The sequence below is a fragment of the Bison bison genome, unplaced genomic scaffold, assembly GCF_000754665.1.
Source record: "Bison bison bison isolate TAMUID 2011002044 unplaced genomic scaffold, Bison_UMD1.0 scf7180017861046, whole genome shotgun sequence".
Taxonomy (NCBI): Eukaryota; Metazoa; Chordata; class Mammalia; order Artiodactyla; family Bovidae; genus Bison; species Bison bison.
Window position 1 is genome coordinate 2,432,196 of NW_011491618.1, and position 23,707 is coordinate 2,455,902.

Consider the following 23,707-nt stretch of genomic DNA (forward strand, 5'->3'; position numbering starts at 1 on the left):
GCCCGAGGCCGGGCTGGCGTGTGTGTGCGGTGGTGGGGGGGCGGGGGACGACGGCGGTGGCTGGGGCCCTCTCCGGGCCTAGGGGCGACCGGCTACCGCGGCGCCCGGAGCGCATGCGCACGACCCTGAGCTCCCCTCCCCCTCTCCCTGGACCCTTGGTCCGCCTTGGGGACCCTTGTCGCCCTCCCCTTGTGGGAGCTGGGCCGCGAACGAGGGTGGGTGGAGGGGGACTTGACACGCGGATGGCTTTTCGGGGGGAACGCTAGGAGAGGGCACCCAGTGATCAGGAGAGGGGTGGTCGTGGGAGAGGGGTGGTCGTGGGAGAGGGCTGGTGATTGGAGCCCGGATGGAAGAGGGGCGGGTGGAATCAAGTGGGGAGGGGGTGTGTTGAGTAAGGAACTGCTAGTGAGTGGGACATGGGTATGGAGTTCAGGAGGGGTTGTGTACTGATAGGACGTGGTCCACGGAAGGGCGGTGGTGTGTGACCAAATGGGCCTCGCTTGTTTGGGGGAGAGTTACTGCAGGAAAGAGTTTGTAGCAGAACTGGGGATAGGGGCTTGTTTTGCTGGTGCTGGTGTGTGCGTGGTGCCACTGGGGACGGGGTGATGAATTGTAGGCTTCTCAGTCATTTGGAAGTTGCTCTTTTGGAGATGTTTGTACTGGAAACCTGGTCCAGAGAGAGGACCACGTTTTTCAGGGGCTTGTGTATAGACGTGTGGGTTACAGGTGAAAGAGTAAGTTATCTTTTGCTCAGGCCAGCACAAGGAATCCTGACTTCACAGTAGTAGCCTTGCCTTTTAAATGTGGCAGTGTTAAACAGAATGGAAAAGGTGGCCTCTTTCTTTGGTGTGGAAATGATTTCTGAATTACTCCAGGAAGCTCAATCTTGGAAACAGAATACTTCCTGGTTGTAATACCACCTCCTCCTTATATTTGAGCCACAGGTGGATTTATTTGGATTTTTTTCTTTTTTTTTTTTAAGAGTTATCTTTTGTGGCACCTTTGAAAAGGAAGTTTCTTACTGGGTCTGCTGTCTTTGACTGGCAAGTATTTTAACCAACTTCATTTAAACTTAACCACTTCATTTAAACACTGATTGTAGATTTCTAGCTTAGGAAAATGTCCTTTGAAACTAATTACAGCTCGAATAGTTGCGTTTTCTCGGTTTTTTTAAACACAAGAATTCGTACCTGGACCATATAAGATCTTTTGCATTAGTGGTTTAGTTGGAAGGGTTTTGGAATGAGGAATTACTCTTTCAATTGATGTGCAATATGCTTTTGAGAAATGGCTGGAGAATGAATGGATGGAGGAGTCGGTTAACTAGCTGGGTCACCTTGAGTGAGCTTCCTTTCCAGTGCTGTAGTTTTTGCCTCTGCAAAATGGAAAGTCTCGGATCAGAAAAAGTGAAAAGAGTTGTTCAGATATAGGAAGTATACCAAGAACAGAAGGTACTTGCTCTCCTGTGTGGTTCGTTAGGTTCAAGACAGACAGTATACATACAGCATTAAAACTACATTAAGCCTCTTTGTAAAACCAGTAGAGAGAAGGTGACGGAAACCCTGTTGAGGCTTCAAGTTTTGGGTTGTGTTTGGCTTTGAAAAGCTTGAGATCTTTTGGTTATGGGGTTGAGCGGGAGGAAGGTGATAGGCAAAGATTTGCTGAGAAGAGCTGTGATTCTTGTGGGACTCCCACCTTTTGCTTGTGGCACACCTTTTACACAAGCTTTATGAGAACTGTGTTTTCCATGCCCCTTTGGGATGTGTCAGTGCTCTGCTTGCCCCTGTTTTCCTTAACTTTCTTTTTTTTCACCAGAATGTCCCTCTTCCAGTGGAAAGCCCAACCACGCAGATATCTTGCTTATAAACTTACAGTATGTTTCAGAAGTGGAAATAATTAATGACCGAACAGAAACCCCTCCTCCCCTAGCTTCACTCAACGTTAGTAAGGTAAGGACTTGAGGGCAGTTCTGAATCTCCAAAATGATGGGAAATTTGAGTCTCATTGACTCTTGATGGTACATATATTGTCCTTTTTTTTTTTTTTTTCAGTGATTTACAATTGGCTTGTTTTGACATATTTAAAAATATATTTATATCACTGTAGTTTTTATCTCTTTGTTCCCTGATATCTTCCGAAGATTTTAAGAAAAGTCTTAATGTCTGCTGAATAGAGAAATAGAATTGAGAGCTGGCTTTTGTCCTTTGTGAAAGAGAGCTCCCCCTCACCCTTAACCTGTAGCCCATGTGTGAACTTCTAGTGTTGGTGGGGTTGGCTGTGGGCTTTCCTTCTGAACCTCCTGAAATTGTGTATGTGTGCACATAAGAATATACATGTATTTGCTGGGTGAAGATCTGGAGTATTTTTCAGATTCTCAGAGGGATTCATGACCTACAAAAATTTGAAAACTACTGACATAGAGCTTCATTTTTGTCTTTGTGCTTGAATTTTGAGGTCTAACAAATTTAGAGGCTTAAGATATTTTAATATTGGCTATGTAAATTGGTCTCTGGGAACTTTCAAATAACTTTTCTGATTCTTCAGTTCCGTCAGCCGAAGTTCACGTTGATCGGTATTAGTACCCAAGCCCTGTTTGAGTTTTGCTGTTCTCTCTACTTGGAACACCTTCTCAAAATGACTAGAACCTATCCATCAGGACTGTTTAATGGCACATCTTTCAAGAAGTCTTCTCTGATCACCCAGGCTAAAGTGGTGTCTCCGTTATTTTCTCTTACAGTATTCTAGCATTCAGAGATAAGGTGACGTATCATTTCCAGTCCAGTATGGGACATTTTCGAGAGTAGAGGAGGGGAGTGCTTTTGTTTTACACTGAGACAAGTTTAGATTGGTGTATCCTGGGCAAATTGGGACTTGTTATCCTATTCATAGCTTTTTTGTAATTATAATTGTGTATACTTTTCTATCTCACCAAACTTTGTTTTGTGGGAATGGTAACTATACCTGTTTTGTTCCTTACTGAATATATAGAACCTTGCACAGAGTAGGTGCTTCATAAATATTTGTTGAATGAATAAGTTAGGGCTTCAGTTTTTGTAGCAGCTGTCTTTCATTAAGTCTGTTGAATTAGTGTGATGAAATTTTTCCCTCTATAAAATTATAATAATGTATATTCTTTTGCCCCACTTGGGAATGTAGTGTGTTTGCTGCTTTCAGCAAAGCAAGGGAACACTCAGGCAGCTGAAAGAACACAGGGTAACTGAGGCTGGCAGAGTGTAGTTGCCTCAAATCTGGAGCTCCCTTTTTTCTAAATTCCAGGGAAATGCCCCATGTGTTTTTTTTTGTTTTTTTTTTTTTAGTGATGTCTCAGGACAGATTCAGAAAGGTCTTGGGTTTCATATTAAAGACTGTTGCATACAGACTATCTCATTCTTATACCTGTGGATTTTTGAAACCTTGGCTTACTCCTCCTAAGAGATCTTAAAAGGTTTAAATAAAATAGCTTATGCCTGGTGTGTTGAAGGGAGAAAAGGCTCTGTGTTATTCTTTAATGTTTATAGGGTATGAGAAGTCTGTCACCAAGTAACAGCCTTTAGTAAGTAGTTGAGGAAAGATTATCTGAAAGAAGATAGATTTTTTTTCAAATTTAAAAGATAACTAGGATTCTGCTCTTGTACCACAAAGTGCCACCATTTGTGTGAGAGAGGCTGGAGCAGCATGGATGGGACTGTTAAATGTGGGAGCTGTTAAGAAGCAGTTCTTTGCTTACATTTGACCTTAGGTATAAATAGTTCTTGGTTATTAATTTGCGGATTATCTTTGCCTTTAAGGTTTTGCTTTCTGCTGATCAGTTGTCTTCTAGTATTATTGTAAACTAGTTGTTTACCCAGTCTTTCAGAAAACAGCAGGAGGTAATAGATTAGGGAATACCAGAAATCTTTACTTTTCTTACTCTCAGACCTTACCACAAGGTCTGATTGCCAAGTCTTGAAAAAGGAGTCTGAAACAAAGATTAAAATTAGGTTGAAGACCTCTCTTTGGGTCTTATTTATTCATTCTTCATTTGTTGAGATGTTTATGAGTAAGCTATATTGGTTTTTCCTTGAAACGAACCTTTGAGGATGCTTTGTGATTCTTGCTGAGATTCATTTAGAAGAGCCTGTTGGGCTCTTTATGTTACTGAAAACAGCTAATCTGGGTAGCTACATGTTGCTGGAAGGACATGAAAAGTTCAACTCATTTAAGAGCATGAGCCTGGGTTTTGTTTTGTTTTTAAGATGGAGGATTGTTTAAGCATTTTAGAAGGGAACTAAAAATGCCCTGAAATCCCTGGAAGAAAACTGTGGTCTTGGGGAGTACTACCTGTGCAGTGGGAGATGCCATCACATGATGGCTCATCTTGCTGAAATAGTAAGTGCTGTGTTCAATTAAACCTGTTGATACAAACTGGATGTTTACTCTGACCCAACAGGAAATGGAAGAGCAGGCCTTTTAAAGGAAATACTTAATTCCAGCTCAAGTTGAGGCCGGTGTGAACTAGCAGTTCTTGGAGATGAGCTTGTTTTGCTTTCGATTGGCACTTTCACTGTAGCTAAGATGTCCTGTGTCCGTCCACAGCAGTGGGATGTAAGAGGAAGCTTGAAAGAGGACAGTGGGGTTGCAGAAGGTGGAAGCTTTGAATATTGTTTTATCTACTTCACAGTAACATTGTACTCTGTAAAAATTGTTTCTAATTTCCTGACTTTAAAAAGTACAAAAGCACACATGGCTTATTAGTTTACTTTTTAAAAAAATAGTTTGGTTGTGTCGGGTTTTAGTTGTGGTGCACAGGTTTCTCTCTTGTGTGGCGCGTGGGCTCAGGAGTTGTCGTACGGGCTTAGTTGCCCCCACTGCATGTGGAATCTTAATTCTTTGACCAGGGATTGAACCCATGGATTGGAACCTGCCCCTAGCATTGAAGCCGGATTCTTAACCATTGGACCACCAGGGAAATATCCTTATTAGTTTCCTTTCATGAGGAAGGTTTAAATATTGCATGAGGGTGAGAGTCCAGGGTCCGTGTGGTTGAGTGAAGTAAAATGTTTCTTAAGTTTTTTTGAATTGACTCCACATCTTGTTCTCTGGGCATAAAGATTGACCATCAGATTAGTGCTCTCAGATAATTTGGTTCATGTCAACATTAAGAAAGTTTTATGTTTGTAGCATTTATCAAACATTTACTGAAAATTATTTTATGCACAGCATTGTGGTAAGCTCTGTTGGGGACCATTCCTTACGTATTTCTAGTGCCTTACAGTTTACAGAGAGCTTTGACACATCTTGTTTCATCCTCACAACCATGCTTAATGGCAATCCACTCCAGTACTATTGCCTGGAAAATCTCATGGACAGAGGAGCCTGGTAGGGGTCGCAAAGAGTCAGACACGACTGAGTGACTTCACTTACACTTTTTTCCTTTTAGTTTAAGAGATGAATAAACAGGCTTAGCAGTTTAAGTGACTTGCTCTAGGTTATATGGCAAGTAGTGTAGGAACCAATATTTTTACATGCCACCCTCTGAAATAGCAATCAGCAAACATCTCATTTGCTTCTAACGATAGTTCTTATGGTGTGGGTACATCACCATCTTCCCTGATACCTCAGTAGGTAAAGAATCCACCTACAATGCAGAGACCCTGGGTCTATTTTTGGGTTTGGAAGATCCGCTGGAGAAGGGATAGTGTACCCACTCCAGTATTCTTGGGCTTCCCTTGTGGCTCAGCTGGTAAAGAATCCGCCTGCAATGCGGGAGACCTGGGATCGATCCCTGGGTTGGGAAGATCGCCTGGAGAAGGGAAAGGCTACCCACTCCGGTATTCTGGCCTAGAGAATTCCATGGACTGTATAGTCTGTAGGGTCGCAAAGAGTCGGACACAACAGTGACTTTCACTTTGACTCACCATCACCGTCTTACAGAAGAGTAAACTGAGTCTTGGATGAGTCACTATTGTCTAGGGGAAGCAAGACTCTTCTATCAGGTGAAAATTTCTAGCTCCTGGAAGCTACATATTACCTCTTGGCTCACTTGATAAGAGTATGTTGTCAAGGCCACAGTCCCAGGTTAGAGCCCACCAGTTAGTAAGTAATTGAACTGAGATTTGAACTCAAGTCTGATGTTTTGATGGCCAAGTCCCATGTATATTCTGCTTCTGTGTGCTTACCCAAAGAACTTTCAGAGTAGGTTGGTGAAATGAAATGAGTATGTGTTTATAATCCTAAGTAATATTTCTGAGTAAAGAGAAACGTCTGTGTTGTGTGGTCAGAAAGAACATTAAAAGCAAGTGGGTATGTCTCTTATGTCACTAAGCATCAGTTTTCTCACCACAGAAATGGAATCCTGTTAGTACCTATCTCATAGAGTTGTTTGGAGGATTGGTTTAGGTTGACCAGCGTTGACACATGTTAGTCCTATTCTCCCACATTAGCTATGTGCAGCCAGTGGGTGGATGTTCCTTGAATTATGGTTTAGGAGCAGGATGGGGGGAGGAGGGCATCATGACAAAGGAAAGCAGCCAAGAACATGGGCAGTGTTAGTTACTGTATCAGTCTTTCCTGATACTGGATCTGACATTCATTCAGGTATCAGAACTTGCCATCCCAAGACTGGGGAAAATCAAAATAGTATATGGATTCCTCTTGTTGGTGACCAGAATTAACTTGAATTTCTAGGGCAGTGTTATCAAGAGGCATAATTAAGCGAACACTTGTCTGAGTACAGAAGGTTAGAGTGAGCAGTCACAGAACCTAGGAGGTCATGCTTTCAACTTCTGAGACTCTGAGGTAAAAAACTCATTGAGACAGCCGAGGCAAGTGTATGTACTCATCTGTTTAGATAAATGCCTCCAGTACATCAAATGAGGTATAAGTTGTCTTATCACTTTGCTGACTTGGAGAAGACTTTCTGGAGGAAATATTTGTATGTTGTGAGGGGAGGCAGGAAGAGAGACAAAGCATGGAAAATTGAACTTCACAGATAAGGCATCTACCTCCCTTACCAAACCACTGACTGATTTATCAGCCTGGTGTGAGTATTTATTGCCCATTTATACCTTACTAAACGGCAGTGATTAAATAGAGAAGAACCAGGAAGAAGAGATTTAAAGAGTTTTTCATCAGCAGATGGTAATGAAGAATAAGTTGGCTGCCTTTGGATAAAAATGACACTTGGAGCTTGGTCTGTGGAAGGGCCTGGAAAGGCTGAGAAAATGGGAAAGTCACAACGTTCACTTTAAAAAGTAACTGACCTTGCTTACCTTTAGGGATGGTGTCACACAGGGAAGACTTCACTTGGTTTTTGTTTTGAGTTCTAAGAAGTTTGAAAGCTAAGATTTAGCATAACCTTATGGCTTTTGTTGATGTGAGGGATAATCCTCAAGTATTAGCAAATTCCTGAGGTAGTTGGTAGCTACTGCATCGTGGCCTGTATTCATGGACGTAGTCTGTTATCTGGGCCCTTGACCATATCTTGACCCTAGTGTATTGAGGTATGGATTTGTCAGCAAGTAGGATCAGATGACGGAGAAGGCAATGGCACCCCACTCCAGTGCTCTTGCCTAGAAAATCCCATGGACGGAGGAGCCTGGTAGGCTGCAGTTCATGGGGTCGTGAAGAATCGGACATGACTGTGCGACTTCACTTTCACTTTTCACTTTCATGCATCGGAGAAGGAAATGGCAACCCACTCCAGTGTTTTTGCCTGGAGAATCCCAGGGATGGGGGAGCCTGGTGGGCTGCCGTCTCTGGGGTCGCACAGAGTCGGATACGACTGAAGCGACTTAGTAGCAGCAGCAGCAGAAGGATCAGATGACCTAACCACCCTATGCGTAGGTATAGATATATTAGTAACAGGTAGAATGTGTTCATATTATGTATAAAAGTAGGAAGGGAAGGAACTTCCCTGGTGGTTCAGTGGCTAAGACTGTGCTCCCAATGCAGGTTCGATCCCTGCTCAGGGAACTAGATCCCACATGCTGCAGCTAAGAGTTCGCGTGCCGCAACTAAAGAGCCCTCATGCCACAACTAAGACCCAGTGTAGCCAAATAAATAAATTAAAAAAAAAAAAACAGGAAGGGAAGTAACTACTTGTCTAGGGGAAGCAAGACTCTTCTATCAGGTGAAAATTTCTAGCTCCTGAAAGCTACATATTACCTATTGGCTCACTTGATTAGAGTATGTTGTCAAGGCCACAGTCCCAGGTTAGAGCCCACCAGTAAGTTTTGTATCTGGCTTTGAGCAGACAGCTGCTTCTTCACAGAAGTGTCATGAAGATAAAAGCGTAAGGTGAAGAGGAAGACCCTATCATTGCTAAGTTAATGGGGCCCAATAAGTAGTGAGTGGTGTGAGATGAAATCAGAGGTAGAGTGATTGATGCCACTTTAAAAATCACTGGCCTTTGAAGGAGCTCACGTTCAGTAGCATTCAAACTTTGGGGTCATAGCCATAGTAGGGGATGCAGCATTCCAGGCTAGGGCTCCTGACTGAGTTCAGGCTGTAGTGCACAGCAGCTTGCTGATTTGGTGGGGCCTCCTTAGGTCAAGAGTTTGGTTCTGAAGGGGGCTCTCTTGACATCACTGGGTGGGGAGATGGGGAGGAGGAGATTCGTCCACCTGAAGACACAAATTGCTGGGCCCAAGCAACTGGCAGAGATGTGCCATGTGTGTTGTTGCAGCCCCCTCTACATTCTGTCTCTTTGACACAGGGATGATTCAAACTAAGTGCTTTACTGATGTCAGTGTAGTATCTCTTACAGTGTTAAGAAAGGGGCATTCTAACCTACAGTTTCCTGGCAGAGATCAGGCTTGGGGGGAAGAAAAAACAAGTAGTGCAGTCAAGTTATAGCATTGGAATTTAAACTAGCTTAGGTAAATACCAGAGACTACCCTGGAGAGTGAAGCAAATTGTACACAAACTAGAAAATTAGTGGGGCTATGTACCGTGCAAAAAGCTTAACAGTCTGGTGTGGTAGCATGTGGGGAGTTTGAAGAACTAGATTCTTTTCACATCTGGGCTGCTAATGAATTGTGTGACCGTGTGTTAGTCACTTAACGATTAGGAACTGTTAGTTCTGTGAATCTCTGATAGTCGAGGTTTCTTTTCCTTTTATCCCACTTCCCTCTCCCTACCCCTCCCTTCCTGGTGCTGTGTATGTCACGATGACTAAGCCACTGCTTTTGCCCTCAAGAATCTCATGTTTGGGAGTTGTGAGGGGCAGTAGGGTTTAACTTTTGCAGGGAGCAGCAGACTGTTTCTGTTAAGGGCCCACTAATAAATATTTTAGGCTTTGTGCACTATACGTCTCTGTCACAACTGTCAACTTTGCCTTTGTAGCAGAAGCAGCAGTGGGGTGATACCATTCCAGTAGAACTTAACTAAAACAGGTGGTTGGATGAATTTGGCCCACAGGTATAGTTTGCCAATGGTTGGCATAGAGTAGCGAACATTTTAGGAAAGGCTTCTCAGATGTGACAATGGAGTAGGGTCTTGAAGAATAAATGACAGTTAGATAAAGGGAGGGAAGTTAAATGGAATCAAGCTGATTGGGATTGCTATCAGTTTGTCCATCTCTGCAGTTTAAAAAGTTTTGCTGTTTTGTCAGTGAGTGAGAGCAGTGGCGGCTCTCAGAAGGAAGGGAGAGGACCAATGCCACTGCGCTGGCGCTGGTAGTGTTAGATGTGTACCTTAGTGAACTCCAGTGCCAACCTTTAGGATGGGCCCCCATGGATAGACTGAGGCTCGGGAGAAGTTATACATCTTGCTCAGGTTCATGCAGCTAGGGAGTGGTAGGTGCGGCTTTGAGCTGGAATCTCTTCTGTTTGGGGGTAAGAAACAAGGGAGTGGCTTTTCTTTTTTATGTTGCTTTTTCTGCCCTCTTTAGAGCCCAGGAAATGAGAGTACCTGGTCCTTTCACTGTCTGAATAAAACCAGCTCTTTATTCTGTAAGTGAAGCGCCCATTTTGGCACATAAAGTGCATTTTCCAACTTACTATTCCAGTTGTATTTTGGAAGAGATTCTGTTAAGGATTTATAGCCTCTCTAGCAGCTCTTACAGAAAGCAGAAGAGAGCGAGCCCTGAGCTCATTGGCTAAAGGAAGGTTGGATTACATGAATTTTTTTGAAATAACCTACAAGCCACCTTCTCTGTGCTAGTAATAATGATGTTATAATAATAATGTCAACAGTGCTATTTGTACAGTGCTTTAAACTCTCATAGTGCTTTCACCCGTGTTCTTCTTCATGGCCATGTGTGAGATGTTTAATATGAGTGTACACTCTCACAGACAGGTTGTTCAGGTCAAATTTCAGCTTACATCCCAGCCAGTTGTTTTTCTTTCCTGGCAGAGTCCTGTGGACGTTCCACAGTAGTGCTGGTGTCAGGGTCTCAGGACTAGAAAATTACTCTGTTGGTGTCTAGGAAGTTTAGTTGTCTATTGTAACTGTGGACAGCTTTTGGTGACATAATTACAAATAAGAAAAACTATTGACTTTACCAACAACTAGTTTTTGTTCAAAGCCAGGTGAGCCACAAACTTTGCTTATGGCCTCTGCTGACTGACTTGAGGCTGACCTCTATTTTATGACAACAGTATGATGGCCAGAGCCTGGAGAGTGAGGTGGCACTGTGGCCTCTGGATTTGCAGGGTGTTTTTCATCACCGCTCAAAGCACTTAAGGTACCTTAACTTCCTAGTGCAGGAGACCTGCTTGACTTAGCTTCTCTAGTTTTGGCTCAGCAGGAAATGATGGGTACCTAATCGTTATTGGCCCAAAATGCTTTCTCACACATGATCTGTTTTCTTAAAAGCATTCCTATGAATTACCTTTAACAAAACAAGTAAAGGATGTTCTTGAGATTTAGGGCAAGACTGGGGCCCTTCACTAAAAGGCGGACAATTGTGTTCTGGACAGGGAAACTTGATGGAAATGTCAGAATTCACTGATAAGAAGAGAAGATGACAGCTGAGTCTTTTAAAATATTTTCTCTTTTAAAAAACATTTCTTTTACATTCAAGTTTATAACTGTTTTCAACAATTTAGACTTTTCTTAAGTGGAACTGTTTGGGTATAGTGCAGAGTTCAGAACACACGCTCTGGAGTCGGTCTGTCTGGGTTCAAATCTAGACTCTCCCACTTGTGTCTTGGTAAACTTAGGCAGGTGTCTTACCAGCTATGCCTTAGTTTCTCCGTCTGTTCAGTAGGCGTAATTTTAGTCTGTTTCACAGAATTGTTGGGCAGATGAAATGTTTAATACACGTTAAGTGTTGCTTAGTGTGTTGCGTGGAGTAAATTCTCACTGAGCAAGTTAGCTCTTAGGGTTTTAGTGTTAACTGCCGGCCTCTTTGACTCTACTGTTCCCTCGTTTGATTCAGTGTTTTCGTTCACCGTTAGGTATCCCAGAATGTGATTTCAAGCAGGGTTCTCTGTTTTTTGAGTTCTCAGCTATCTGAGGTTATAAAGAACAGTATTTTATTAGAAATTTTCAGACAGGACCTTTCAACTAGGGAACAGGGAGACTTGGGAATACTGATAGTTGGAAGACATAGTTTTGAGGCTGCCTATTGGTGACAAAGAATGAGGGCTTTCCAAGAGTACTCCCCACAATGAAAACAGCAGGAGCAAGCGGGGCCCTTTGGATGACAGTTGTTGTGGCCTGCCGCCCTTCACCCTCCATCAGGCCTTGCAGGCAGCACTGGCAGTTCGGGGCAGCTGCTGCAGTGCTTCCTAACCCCTCTGTGAGGACAGCTGGTTGTCTACGCAGGGAAGACAAACCCAGAGTGGCTTAGTGGAGTCAGTAGGTCATATCCAGCAGGTTCTCCTCTGGACTTTGCTTCCATTGTTGGATCAGCTGTCACAGCCTGTTAAATACTTGCAGTAGGAGTCCCTCTGGATTCCCCACAGCACCTGTGCCTTCCTGGTCTGCGTATGTGGAAATAAGATGGCCCAGCTGGTGACCAAGTAACAGATGAGGCAAGATGCCTGGATTATGTTGTTGTTGGGGCTGCTTCCTCTTGTCACAGTGCAGGAAGAGAGATAACGTTAGTGTTCATTGATTCACTCACTTGAGGTTACCCAGCAGCAGGCGTGACTAGAAGCCTTTTGATATTGATGTGCTTTGGTGTCAAGTTCATGAACTTTTTTCTGTTGCCCACATCAAGGTCCTGTATATAAAATGGCCAAGGGAGGAAGCACTGGTTTGTCGACAAGGAGTGAATTTTTTCATTGGGAATCATACAAAATGAAAGGAAAGGAAGGTAAATGTAGGTTGTCTTGTGCAGTTATTTCAGTTAGGCCACATGCACATTAGTAACGTGTATTTGTAGATTTAGGCAAATTGAGATTTGCCTAAACCCAGTGTGTTTTTAAGGTTGGTGCCTTTAACATTCTTTAAGATTCTAACCAATTAGTGTTTCAGTTTTAGTTGGAAGAGGCTTGCATTGAAAATGGGGGAAGTATGGTGATAGTTACTGAATTTAAAAATTGCAATCCTAAAAAAAAAAAAAAATTGCAATCCTGATGACCCTCCCAAGCTTAAAAGGCATATCCGACACCTTCTCTGTTGGGAGGCGTTTTTATTGGTTCTCTGGCAATTTGACAGTAACCATAAACTTACTAATTTGGAGTAACTGGACCATTTATAGATATGCATTAGTTTATAGAAATACAATGTGGGGAAATGTAGAGCTACAGCTGACTTGAGCGTAGAGAGAGTCATTTGCTTTGCAAAAGGAGGCTTATCCACATTTTTCATGGGTTTTCAATAACTTGTCTAAAAAGAGCAAGGTAATCTCCCTTCCCCCCTCACCCCAATTTTGAGAAAAAACGTTTCTAGTTTCTTTTTGTAAAGGTAATCTTCCTCATGCCCACTTGATGCAGTCCTCTCTGGGAGAAATTTACCCCGTTTATACAACTTCTTAGTGAAGCAGATCTCTGTAGTTGAATACTAGATTTACGCATTTTCAGATTGCCATGAAAATATAGTTCATAAACCAACAACTGGAGGCTTCAGGGTTTGCTGTGAATCTTAAGTCCTCAAACCACATTTGCAGCAGGTACAGGTGGAATAGTTGAGGGTATTGAGGTAAATTGAAATATAGTCAGTTTACACTGATTTCTGCTGACTTTTTCAAGGCTCTCCTTTGTATCATTTAGTATTTGGGATCAGTCTGCACTGTGGATTGACATGAAAAATCATCCGGTCCATTCTCCTTTGCTTTAAAAGTCTTTAGAAGAGATTGTGCAGTGTATTTGGGGAGGGGGTAGTGTGTACTTTCAAATCATTGTTCTATAACCGTTGTGTTGCTTTTAACTCAGGCCATCCAAACAGATCACTTCCAGCTGAGATTTATATTCGTTTTATTTTGTCTCTGGCAAAAATTCAAAAGTGGTTCTTCTTCCAGTGGTTCCCCAGCTTAATTTGTCTATTTCACTCTTAAATATTCTGCATAGAGCCTGGTTTTCCAGAACCAACTCTTGTCTTCCTGAATGGGTGACGTTACTGTCTAGTTAACACAAGCTTTATAGAAGCAGCTCTGTCTGACCCACATTGGGAGGTGTTTTTGGTCTTCAGGGACAAATATTTTTAAAAAGACCTCAGAGTGAGACCCTTCTGCCTATTCATGGGGTAAACATCTGCCTGACCATGAGCCACTTCCCAGGAGGTCTGCAGGAGCTTGGTGAATCCAAGGGCATGCTGCTTCCCTCCAGTTTTCCCTTCGTTCAAACTTGGAGACTTCAGACTTCCTACAGGGTTGTTTGGAAAGTGAGACTCAAGGAAACCCCTTGTTACCAGGGTTTTCTTGGTGACTGAATAAGGTTTGCTTGTTGTTGCTTAAAAATGCACCCCTAGCTGTTCTTGTACCATGGAGGCTGACTGCTTTCCAGCCACAGGCTTCCTTGCTGCAGTTGGGATTGCCAGTGCTCACCGAAAGCCGTCAGCCCCGTGCTTTTCCTTCTTTGTAAAGTTATTGCCTGGTGGATCCAGAGGGGCAGGCCCTGGTTTGAAAGATTATTTACTGCTGCTGTATCTGTCTCTCTCCACATCCTGGGGACCAAGTGAAAAGGGAGCTCTGGCTTTACATCCCTACAGAGTCTTGGCTTTTCTTCCCCCTTTTACCTAAGGAGACTGAAATGACAGCATGTGTGAGCTGTGCTCACACCCCCTCCTCTCAGACAGTCTTTGAAACTCAGAGGCAGTTGAGACTCCTCAGTTCCCCATAACCTGATTGAAGGGCACTTTCTCTCTTTTTCATAGTCAAACTCTTGCTTAATAAAGTGCTTCATTTTGCCAACAATTAGACACTTTGCTTGTTTCCCCCCTGGTGGATCTATATTTGGTTTATGGTGTCAAGGGTTAGTCTTAAGGCAGAATATGAATGTTTAAGAACTCCAAGCATCTAGGTACTTGGGAATGTGCTGGAGGTATGATTTCTGCTTGCATTAAGGAGCTGGTGTTGGGGCCAGGTTGTCTGTGCTCGTGTGTATGTTTGTGCATATGTCTTCAGTAGCTGCAGCGTCAGCATACTAAGTGTATGTTCTTGTTCATGGATCTGAAAAATCTCCAAGTCGTTTGTTTGACTTTCAGATGCATTATCTGCCTTTTGTTTTAACTGTCAGTATATTTCTTTTGTCTTACACTCAAACACATTTGTTCTTTTGTAATCCAGCAACCAATAGTGTGTGGTGGGACCAGAAATGTATTAGAGGGGCAGCAGGGATTGACATGATACCTACCCCTACTGGGAGCGATTTACTGGATTTGAGTAGACTGTTAGATTTTACTACAACTCTTGATCTTGGTCAGCTTATGATTGTTTCACTAGTGGGCAGTTAAGGAACAGACATGAAATAGAATGTAGATCATTCTTTTTTTAAAAGAGCCTGGTAGCTGTAGCCCAAGTCAGTGGTGCCTGGTTAGGTTTCCTTGAGTCCTGGCTCCCCATGTGAGCACAGATAATGGTACTAGAATGGTTGAATTTTTAAAACCTCAAATCCTGGTCTTTGAAGGTGTGGTAGACATTAATTTCTAATCCTGAGGCTCCAGCACAGTAGCTGATAAGTATCCTTAGTTCTCTCCTTTCATAGAAATGTATGCATTGCCTTTTGTCTCTGACCATCACTTTCTATCAGGTATACCCCACCCCCAGTCATGCTCTAAAACCTTGCCGTGCTCTGTTTTCTTCCCAGCACTTAGCCCTGTCTGAAGTTATCTTGTTTATGTTTTTGTTTATTGTCTGTCTCCCTGCCCCTTTCAGTGCTGTATCTTTGGCTTAGTGTAGTGAATGTATGGCACATGGTAGGCATTCAGTAAGTATTGAAAGGAATAGGTATTTGCCAGGAATAGCAGAAACTATTCAGGTATATTGTATGTGTGTGTGTGTGTGTGTTTCACTTTTTAAAATTAAAAAAAAAAAATGTTTTTGGCCATGCTGTGAGGCATGTGGGATCTTAGTTCCCTGACCAAACTAAGGAATTGAACGTGTGCCCCTTGCAGTGGAAGTGCGGAGTCTTAATGACTGGACTGTCAGGGAAAAATCCCTTGTTTGTTTCACTTTTGGTCTCTGAGAAAACTGACTCTACCCAAACCAGTCTTTTCCAGCATCTTTTCTTCGACTTACGTCCTGATGTTGGGAAGGATGAAGGTGAATGTTTTTCTGAGTCTCTTTCCTCTCGCCCACCCTAGCTTGCCAGCAAAGCACGGACAGAGAAGGAGGAGAAGCTGAGCCAGGCCTATGCAATCAGCGCTGGTGTCTCCCTAGAGGGCCAGCAGCTCTTCCAGACCATACACAAGACGTGAGTTGGGGGAGCATAGGGGTCCCTTGCCTTGGGGATGCTGCCTGGCTGAGCTGTCTGGTGGCTGATTTGTGGGTAGTTGTGTTTCTGAATGTCACCAGGGAAGTTGGGTAGTGTGTTGGCAGTATCTTGCATCCAGGGATGTGGTGCTTGTTGCTTTTCCATTTGGAAGATCACTAACAGGTTATTTGTTCTGGGCTTCTGTGTTTTCATCTGTAGAACTTAGTTTTGGATTAGATTATCCCTGAGGGTCCCTTCCACACCTTGTGTGCCGTAATTTAGAACTAGTGATTTCTTTCTCTTTTACTGTTTTGATCTTGTACTTTTCTCTAAAAGCTGATGCAGTTTTAGTAAGGGAAAGTTATATCTATCTCAGTCTTCCCAATTATCCATTGGGGTGAACATAGGGAATTAGGGAGAGCAGAAGGCCACCTTATTACCACCTCATAAAAGACATTTTGTCACAGCAGAAGTCATTTGATTCTCCACTAGCTTCCCTAGCTGCTGAAAAACTGAAACATTTGACACTCCCCCTCCCCCCTGCTGCCTTCTGTTACCCTATTTAACCACCTGGGTCTGGTGCACAGATGGCAGCTGGCATCAGAGCCATTTGAGGCCATGGTGTGAGTATCTGAACATTTACAGGTATGTGAAGGAACTCTCTTAGTAATATCAGCTGCCCTGGGTTCCCCTAAGTGTGAAATGGGATGGGTTTTCCCAGTCTGGCAAGTACCCAGCTGTCTGATAATTGAGAGGGGCCTCTTTGAGGAGCGGCATTATGGAGTAGGGAGCAGAGTATAAAGATTGCAGTAAGATGCAGGAGTTTGTTCTCCTATCTTTTTAAAGGTGCCATATCACCCTAGGCCAAAGGTTGGCAAACTGCAGCCAGCGGGCCAGATCTCCTGATGTGCTTATGTATCATCTGTGGCTGCTTTTGAGGTACAGCATGCAGAAGAATAGTTGTGACAGAGAGTGTATGGCCTGCACAGCATGAAATACTTGCTACCTGACACTTTATAGAAGGAATTTGCCAACTCTTGTCCTAGGCTGCTGTTTAAATTGGATCTAGTGGCCTGAGCCTAGCTGTTTATTTGTAACTTAAATTAGTTTGGACTTTTGAGGTCGCCACCAAGTTTTCTGTGTTTTTTCAGGCTCCTGAAACTTCAGAGTAACACTCTGGATCATCCTTGGAATAAGTGTGCATCAGTTCCATTGCTTTTCCTAGCCAGTGGTACCCAGGAAGTGTTTCTTGGCTACTTCTCTCTGTGGGCTGCTGGCATCTAGTTATTGACTGAGTAGTAAGCTAGGAACTTGGGGTTAGCTTTCTGGAGTTATTTATTCATCAGGCAGGAAGTGTGGGATGCCTCGCAAGAGGTAACTTTCACCTGCTCTCTTTTCCTTCCAGCATTAAAGACTGTAAATGGCAAGAAAAAAACATCGTAGTCATGGAAGAAGTTGTTATTACACCCCCATATCAAGTGGAAAACTGTAAAGGCAAAGAGGGGAGTGCACTGAGCCATGTACGCAAAATAGTAAGTAAAGGAGCCGAGAAACCTTAGGGAGAGAATGACTGCTCGGCCTTCTCTTCCAGCATCAGGGCAGGATGTTAGCCACAGTCCCTGTCTTCTGATGGTCAGCCTGTGAGCAGCCTTGACCACCTTGCCTCCCTGCATGCTGGTGCTCTGCAGCCATGGTGTGGATACTCTGGTGGGGATGGAACCACCAGGCAATGCAGAATAAAGCGAGTGGTCAACCCTACGTCCTCTGCACTGTGGCTTTTTGGAATTATTCAGAGCATTCCATGGTTTTGGGCCTGAGCAGTTCCTTTCCTCCCAGGCTGGATTCTTCTCAGGAAGGGCTGGTTGGTATACATCAGTGGCTGTTGGAATCCATGACCGTGCATACGTCATCTGACTTTCTAGATTGAGTTGAAGCATTTGTAAAAACAGACTTGAGTATTGGTAGACCCAACATGGTGGATGTAAAAAGTTTTAAGACTGTAATTCCCTACCTGTTTTCATTTTGCACTTGTGTAAGGAGAGGAGAGGGAGTTTGGCTTATAATAGTCTCCCTTCGTCATCGTCTTTATAGATTTACCTTCTTTTAGACAGTCTTATCTGAAGCTGCAAAAAATGTGGCTGATACAAGAGGACCCCCACCTCCCTTGTTGGGAAGGCCAACAGACAGCAAGCAAGGGGAACAGTGCTGAATGATCCATGAGCTGGACAGCCAGCACAAGGCTGGTGAAGTCTAGAGTGAACTGTGTGGGAGGCCTTGTGTGCCCATCTGCTTTTCTGATCTAGGCTGACTGATGTCTTTCAGGTTGAAAAACATTTTAGAGACGTGGAAAGCCAAAAGATACTGCAGCGTTCACAAGCCCAGCAACCACAGAAGGAGGCTGCCCTGTCATCCTGAGTCCACACGTACGGAGGACTCTTCCAGCATCCAGCCAAGGAGGCGATGGTGGTGGCTTCAGCGGAGGCAGGCCGGGGGAGGGAAGGGATCCTATATTTCCGGTTGGCTCTTGTTAACAGAGGGTCAGCATTTCCAAATCTTAGACTTGAACAAACAAAACACCCAACAAAAAAGAACAAGAGAATAATTTAAAAGTTGAATCATTACTTGACTAACAGACTTCGGTCCACCATGTCCTTTTCACAGCCCCCTTCTGGAACAGTCACCTTGTTAATTTTATTTTTGAAAATTCCTTTCTGCTCTGCCCTTTCACCTCTGACTTTCCTTTCCCAGTCTGTCTCTGCCATTCTGTTTTTATAAGTGGCTACACTTGCCTTCCGAGTGATTGAAAGAAACTTTTACATCTTCTCTTCCAAAATAAAAGTAACAAGCTGACTGTGATACTTAAGTTGAGACTAGAGCAGCAGACAAAGGTCTCACTTTAAATTTTTCTTTTTTTTTTCTTTTTTTCTTTTTTTGCACAGGGCATGGCTTGAATTAGTTTTATTTTTCTTAACTTTAAATATATATATGAAAATATATATTAAAATGTTCTCTAAATATTTTCTGCTTCTTGCAGGTCTCTTTTTACTAGATCATGGCCACTCTTCCCACCTCATCCCTCTGAGAATAAAAATGTATCGTCCTCCCCACCACCCATAGCCAGGCACCTAACTTAGTGCACAGCGAGGATCTCCCGCAGCACTTTGTAGAGCCAGTGTTTGCAGATGGGATCTGGCTTTGAGGGTTCCTGGTGGCTTTTTAGTCTTCAACTATACGTGTACCAGTCTCACATTTGGCAAAAACCTCAGGATTCTCCTTTTGCCTTTTTCTTACTTCATGGTACTAGAAGAACTTTCTCACCACCCTCCTATCTCCTCGATGGGAACGTCAGCTGCCCCGTCTCTTGTGCCCTCTGTAGGAAGAACTATTTTGCATGGCACATCTCAGCTCTTCCTTGAAGGATGGTTTTCTTTCATAAGAAACCCAGAGTCCACCTATCCTGACCTCTTTAAGTCTGTATCCAGAGCCACTAGCCCAGGAGAAAGTTTGGGTGACCTGCCGTTTCTCTTCTGCCAACCTACTGCTCTTACGACCTTCCCTACCACCCCTGAAATTTTACAAGCTTACGACAGTTTGTATGTGCTCAGCCAATGGGCAGAAAACCTGGGAAGAATTTCTGGACTTTAGCCCACCAGTTTGTCTGGTTTGACTAACCTGCTGAGAGCTACCTGGCACCCTTGCCCCTGTGCCTAGGCAGTCCAGAGGGGCAGAGTGTATCAGGTACTGTGGCGTGGGACATGGGTGATGCTCATGTGACTGGCTAGAGCTTTGGGGGTGGGGTGGGGGTTAATGAATATTTTTTTGGCCATGATCTCTTTCCCCTTCCTTTTTTTTTTAATTAAATAAATGGATCAAAATTAAATAATTCAAGCCCTGCCTTCAAAATGAATTTTTTTTTTTAGTATTGTTTAGCAAAAACAATAAAACCCAAATTTTTTTAACCATCACTCATGTCTCGGGTTTGTGCCTGCTTTAGAGGCCCCAGAGGGAGGTGTCTGAGGATGTGTGTGTTTGGTTAAACTTTACCTTTAAACTCTCTGCTTCCTACTCTTACCCTCTTTCCTTCTACCCCTGAGAACTCATCCAGAAATCCAGTGCCAAGTGTATAAGAAGGGGATCCAGGGTTGGGAGTTGTGTGTAAGTGGAGTAGAGGAATGAATTGGGTGGGTACATATGTAAGACCTTTGTTCCAGGACTGGAGGAAAAGTGAGAGAAGACTAAGAAGTATACTTTCATATCACCTGCCATTGGCCAGAACTTGATTTAAAGTACCAAGCCTTTGATTTAGTCTGCTTGGAAGTGTGGACTTCTGGAGAAGGTGAAAGAGGGAACAGAGAGGAGACCTACCATGCAAGGTCTAGAAAACCTGAGAGATGCATTTAAAGCAGTGAATGTGATACATGGGAAATGGCATTCCTGGAAAGGAGCTCTGTGTCACGTGTCCCATGTCGTCACTTCCTCCCCATTAGTCTCTAGGTCTGAATGGGAGGCAGCTCTGGTAGGAAGCACTTTTTGACTCTGGTTTCAGTTTACGAAATGATGTGGGGGAACTTAAAGCAATTCAAGAGGTGGATCAGTATGGTGGGAAAGACAAGCAGCGTAGAAGGAAGAACAAGGGCTTTGGAGACAAAAACGTTGGCTTCAAATTGTCACCCTTCCCTCTCCTCACTTCTGACTCTGGATAAGTCATTTTACCTGTCCATGCTTTGGTCTCCCCAGTTGTGAACATGAAATAATACTCATCTGGAGCTGCTTGTAAAGGTTCAGATAGGTTGGTTTAAAATGGTTGCTACTTAGAAGGTCTTCTGTAAATGTTAGTATGCATTTTAGCTTGTTCCTAGTATGGTTAAATCTGGAGATGAGACTGGATTAACTGGTTTTCAGAAGCTCCAACTTGTTTTAGAAGTCTTTGTCTAGATGTCATTTTAAGTGAGACTAATAGGTAAAACATTTGGGGTCCTAAGAACCCTGCCCTCTCTGTCTCTCAGGTCTCATCTCTACCTCTTCACTGAAGCTTCTGAGGAATTTGATTATATGAAAACCACTCATTTTACAGAAAGTGAGTTGGTTCCACCAGGGCTTAAGTGACTTGCTGAGAGTACCGCCGCTGCCCACAGTGGCAGAGCTGGAATGAACCCCAGGCTTTATGCACTCATGGGCTCTTTAATATTGCCCTGGTACTTGGCGAACTGATGGCATTTTCGTATTGCTCACTTCTATTAGCCAGGTTTGGGATGGTGTACAGAGAAGACTGGTGAGTGTGGTAAGAATTGTCACCTAGATTTGAAGAAATGACGCAGTGTTGAGGGCTTGCATCTCTGATAGAACACGAACTGGTGGTTTTGCAGTGTCTGCTTGGTTTTGAGGCATTCTCTTTTCTCCTCAAACACACACACAAACCCTTATATCCCAGTGCCTGGTCACCACCCCACAGCCACATCTGTGCCTTTGGGTTTTCTTCTATTTAGAACATCTGGTCAGTACGGTATAAACAGCCTTCCCACAATGAGTTGATACTGAATCTGTACTGTGTAAGTCTGAACAACTGATTGCTGATTTTTGTTTGGTGTTTTGAAAGTTGCTCAAGCACTTCAATATTAGTTAAAGGGCTGCAGCTTGCGAACCACTGATTCAAGGTAACGGCTCCTTGACGTTTTTGAAGCTATAAATTGTGTCAAAATCTGTTTTCCCATAAGACATAAAGGAAGATCAAGGATGCTTTCAGTCATACATGGAGACTCCTGTCCTGCCAGTGTGGCAGATGCTGAGAACGTATAATGAGCATGTTTGCTACTAGGAGCTGCACTGTATGGGTTGAGTGGTGGGGACCAGAGTTTGGGAACTGGGATTGGTCATGTGGGTTGGAGGATGGTCATTGTTTACATAGCAGATTTGCTTTCCCATCACTGCTGGAGGCCACTGGTACCAGAGCATTCCCCTTTAAGAAACTTGAATTGGCCATGTACTGCCCCAACTTCAGGGGTGTAATGTAACAGCATGAAGTACCTTACGGGTGAGAAAGGGGTGCTGTGGGGCTGCCATCCACTGGTGATAGACTGCTGCTGGGTAATAAAGTTTCAAAATGAGTTTCTTTTTGTAATATTATAAAAGTCTTACATGGCTCATTACAGGCACACAAGAAAGCAAGGCAAACACGTTCCATCCAGGATCACTCAGAACATTATTGACATCTTTCATATCCTCTTGATGTTAACACCCTTCTCCCTGCCCCTTACATTTCTGAAAACACAGCACGCTTTGCTGCGTCAAAAGAAGCCTGCCAACCAATTCCCTCATCCCCAGTCCACAGGTGTACTCTGTAATCTCTGGGCATCTTAGAATTAACATATATGAAAGGCATGGAGGCTGGGTGACCTCTGAGATTACTTACAGCCTCAATAATCTTCAGTTTTATCTTCTCTTTTCCTACAATGCCTTGCTTCAGTGCCACCTGTGAAGCCATCCTTGACAGTGAAAATGGAAAGTGATTCCTAAAATTTATATCACTCACATGTGGCATTTATGACTTGCACTGTAATTATTTTGGTTTATCGTTAATGGTCTGATGGGGAATTTTGAGGCCCTAAGATAAGGATAATGTAGTATTCCCTGGCATTCAGCCATTGACGAAACTGAAGTAATTTTGAGTGTCGTCATTTTAATAGCTGGATGAGTTGCCTGAGCCAAGATGAAAAGTGGTCTAGGCTGACTGAGTTTTGAGGAAAGCTTGGAGTCAAGTTTAGAAAACTGATGAGGGATCAGTAAAGAACATGGGAGGAACTGGGAAGGTGGGTATACCTAGTTTCAGCTTCAAAAGCAGCAGGTTTCTCAAGAGACTGGCAGCTAGGACCAAGGCAGGTTGGACTGTGGCCTCCCATCTTTCTAGTTTTGTTGAAAAGACAATAGAGTAAGGTGTGGGTAAGGCAATTCTCTAGTGACTTTTCAGCCAGCCTCTCTTTCCCTAAACTAATCCTCATGCTGACTCCAGCAGTTAGTCTTTAGCATAGGGACTAAAAAGTGGTGGCTGCTTTTTCTGATCTGGCCTCCTTTCTGGTCTGTCTCCTAGATTAAAGTAGTTGCTTATGCTTACTATAGGGAGGTCTGTGTACTACTCTAAAGAAAATATTCTGGGATGGCTTCTGAGGTGTGATTTAAGCTGAAATCTGAAGAACAAGGAGCCAACCAAGGGTGCTTGGACAGAGGGACCAGCAGGAACTAAAGCTGAGGTTGACAGGAATTTGGGATGTTTGTGTGTGTGTGCTCAGTTGCATCCTATTATTTGCGATCCTATGGACTGTGGCCCTCCAGGCTCCTCTGTCTATGGAATTTTCCAGATAAGAACACTGGAGCAGCTTGTCATTTCCTTCACCAGGGAATCTTTCTGATCCAGGGATGGAAACTATGTCTCTTGCACTGGCAGGTGGATTCTTAACCACTATGCCACCTGGGAAGCCCTTGGAATGTTTAGGAACTGCTAGACTATAGGCTGGAGAAGGCAATGGCACCCCACTCCTGTACTCTTGCTTGGAAAATCCCATGGATGGAGGAGCCTGGAAGGCTGCAGTCCATGGGGTTGCTGAGGGTCGGACACGACTGAGCGACTTCACTTCCACTTTTCACTTTCATGCATTGGAGAAGGAAATGGCAACCCACTCCAGTGTTCTTGCCTGGAGAATCCCATGGATGGGGGAGCCTGGTGGGCTGCCATCTATGGGGTTGCACAGAGTCGGATACGACTGAAGTGACTTAGCAGCAGCAGCAGCAGCAGCAGACTATAGGCAGCTGAAGCCTAGTGAGTAAGATGAAGAAATTGGCGGGAGCCAGATTATGCAGGGCCTTGAAGCCATTGTCTTAGGGAATGGAATTTGTTCTTGACACAGTGGGAGCTGTTAAAGGGTTTCAAGCTG

General features: G+C 43.6%; 1 protein-coding gene across 1 annotated transcript; it reads left to right on the top strand.

The window, feature by feature from the left end:
- Positions 1–1,805: 1,805 nt before the first annotated feature.
- LSM12 (LSM12 homolog (S. cerevisiae)) lies at positions 1,806–23,062 on the top strand (the record flags this gene model as incomplete). Its single annotated transcript, XM_010832519.1, has 4 exons — positions 1,806–1,949; positions 15,673–15,782; positions 17,188–17,314; positions 18,105–23,062. Coding segments are annotated over 4 exons (474 nt in total), but the record flags the coding sequence as incomplete, so codon positions are not given.
- Positions 23,063–23,707: the final 645 nt, after the last annotated feature.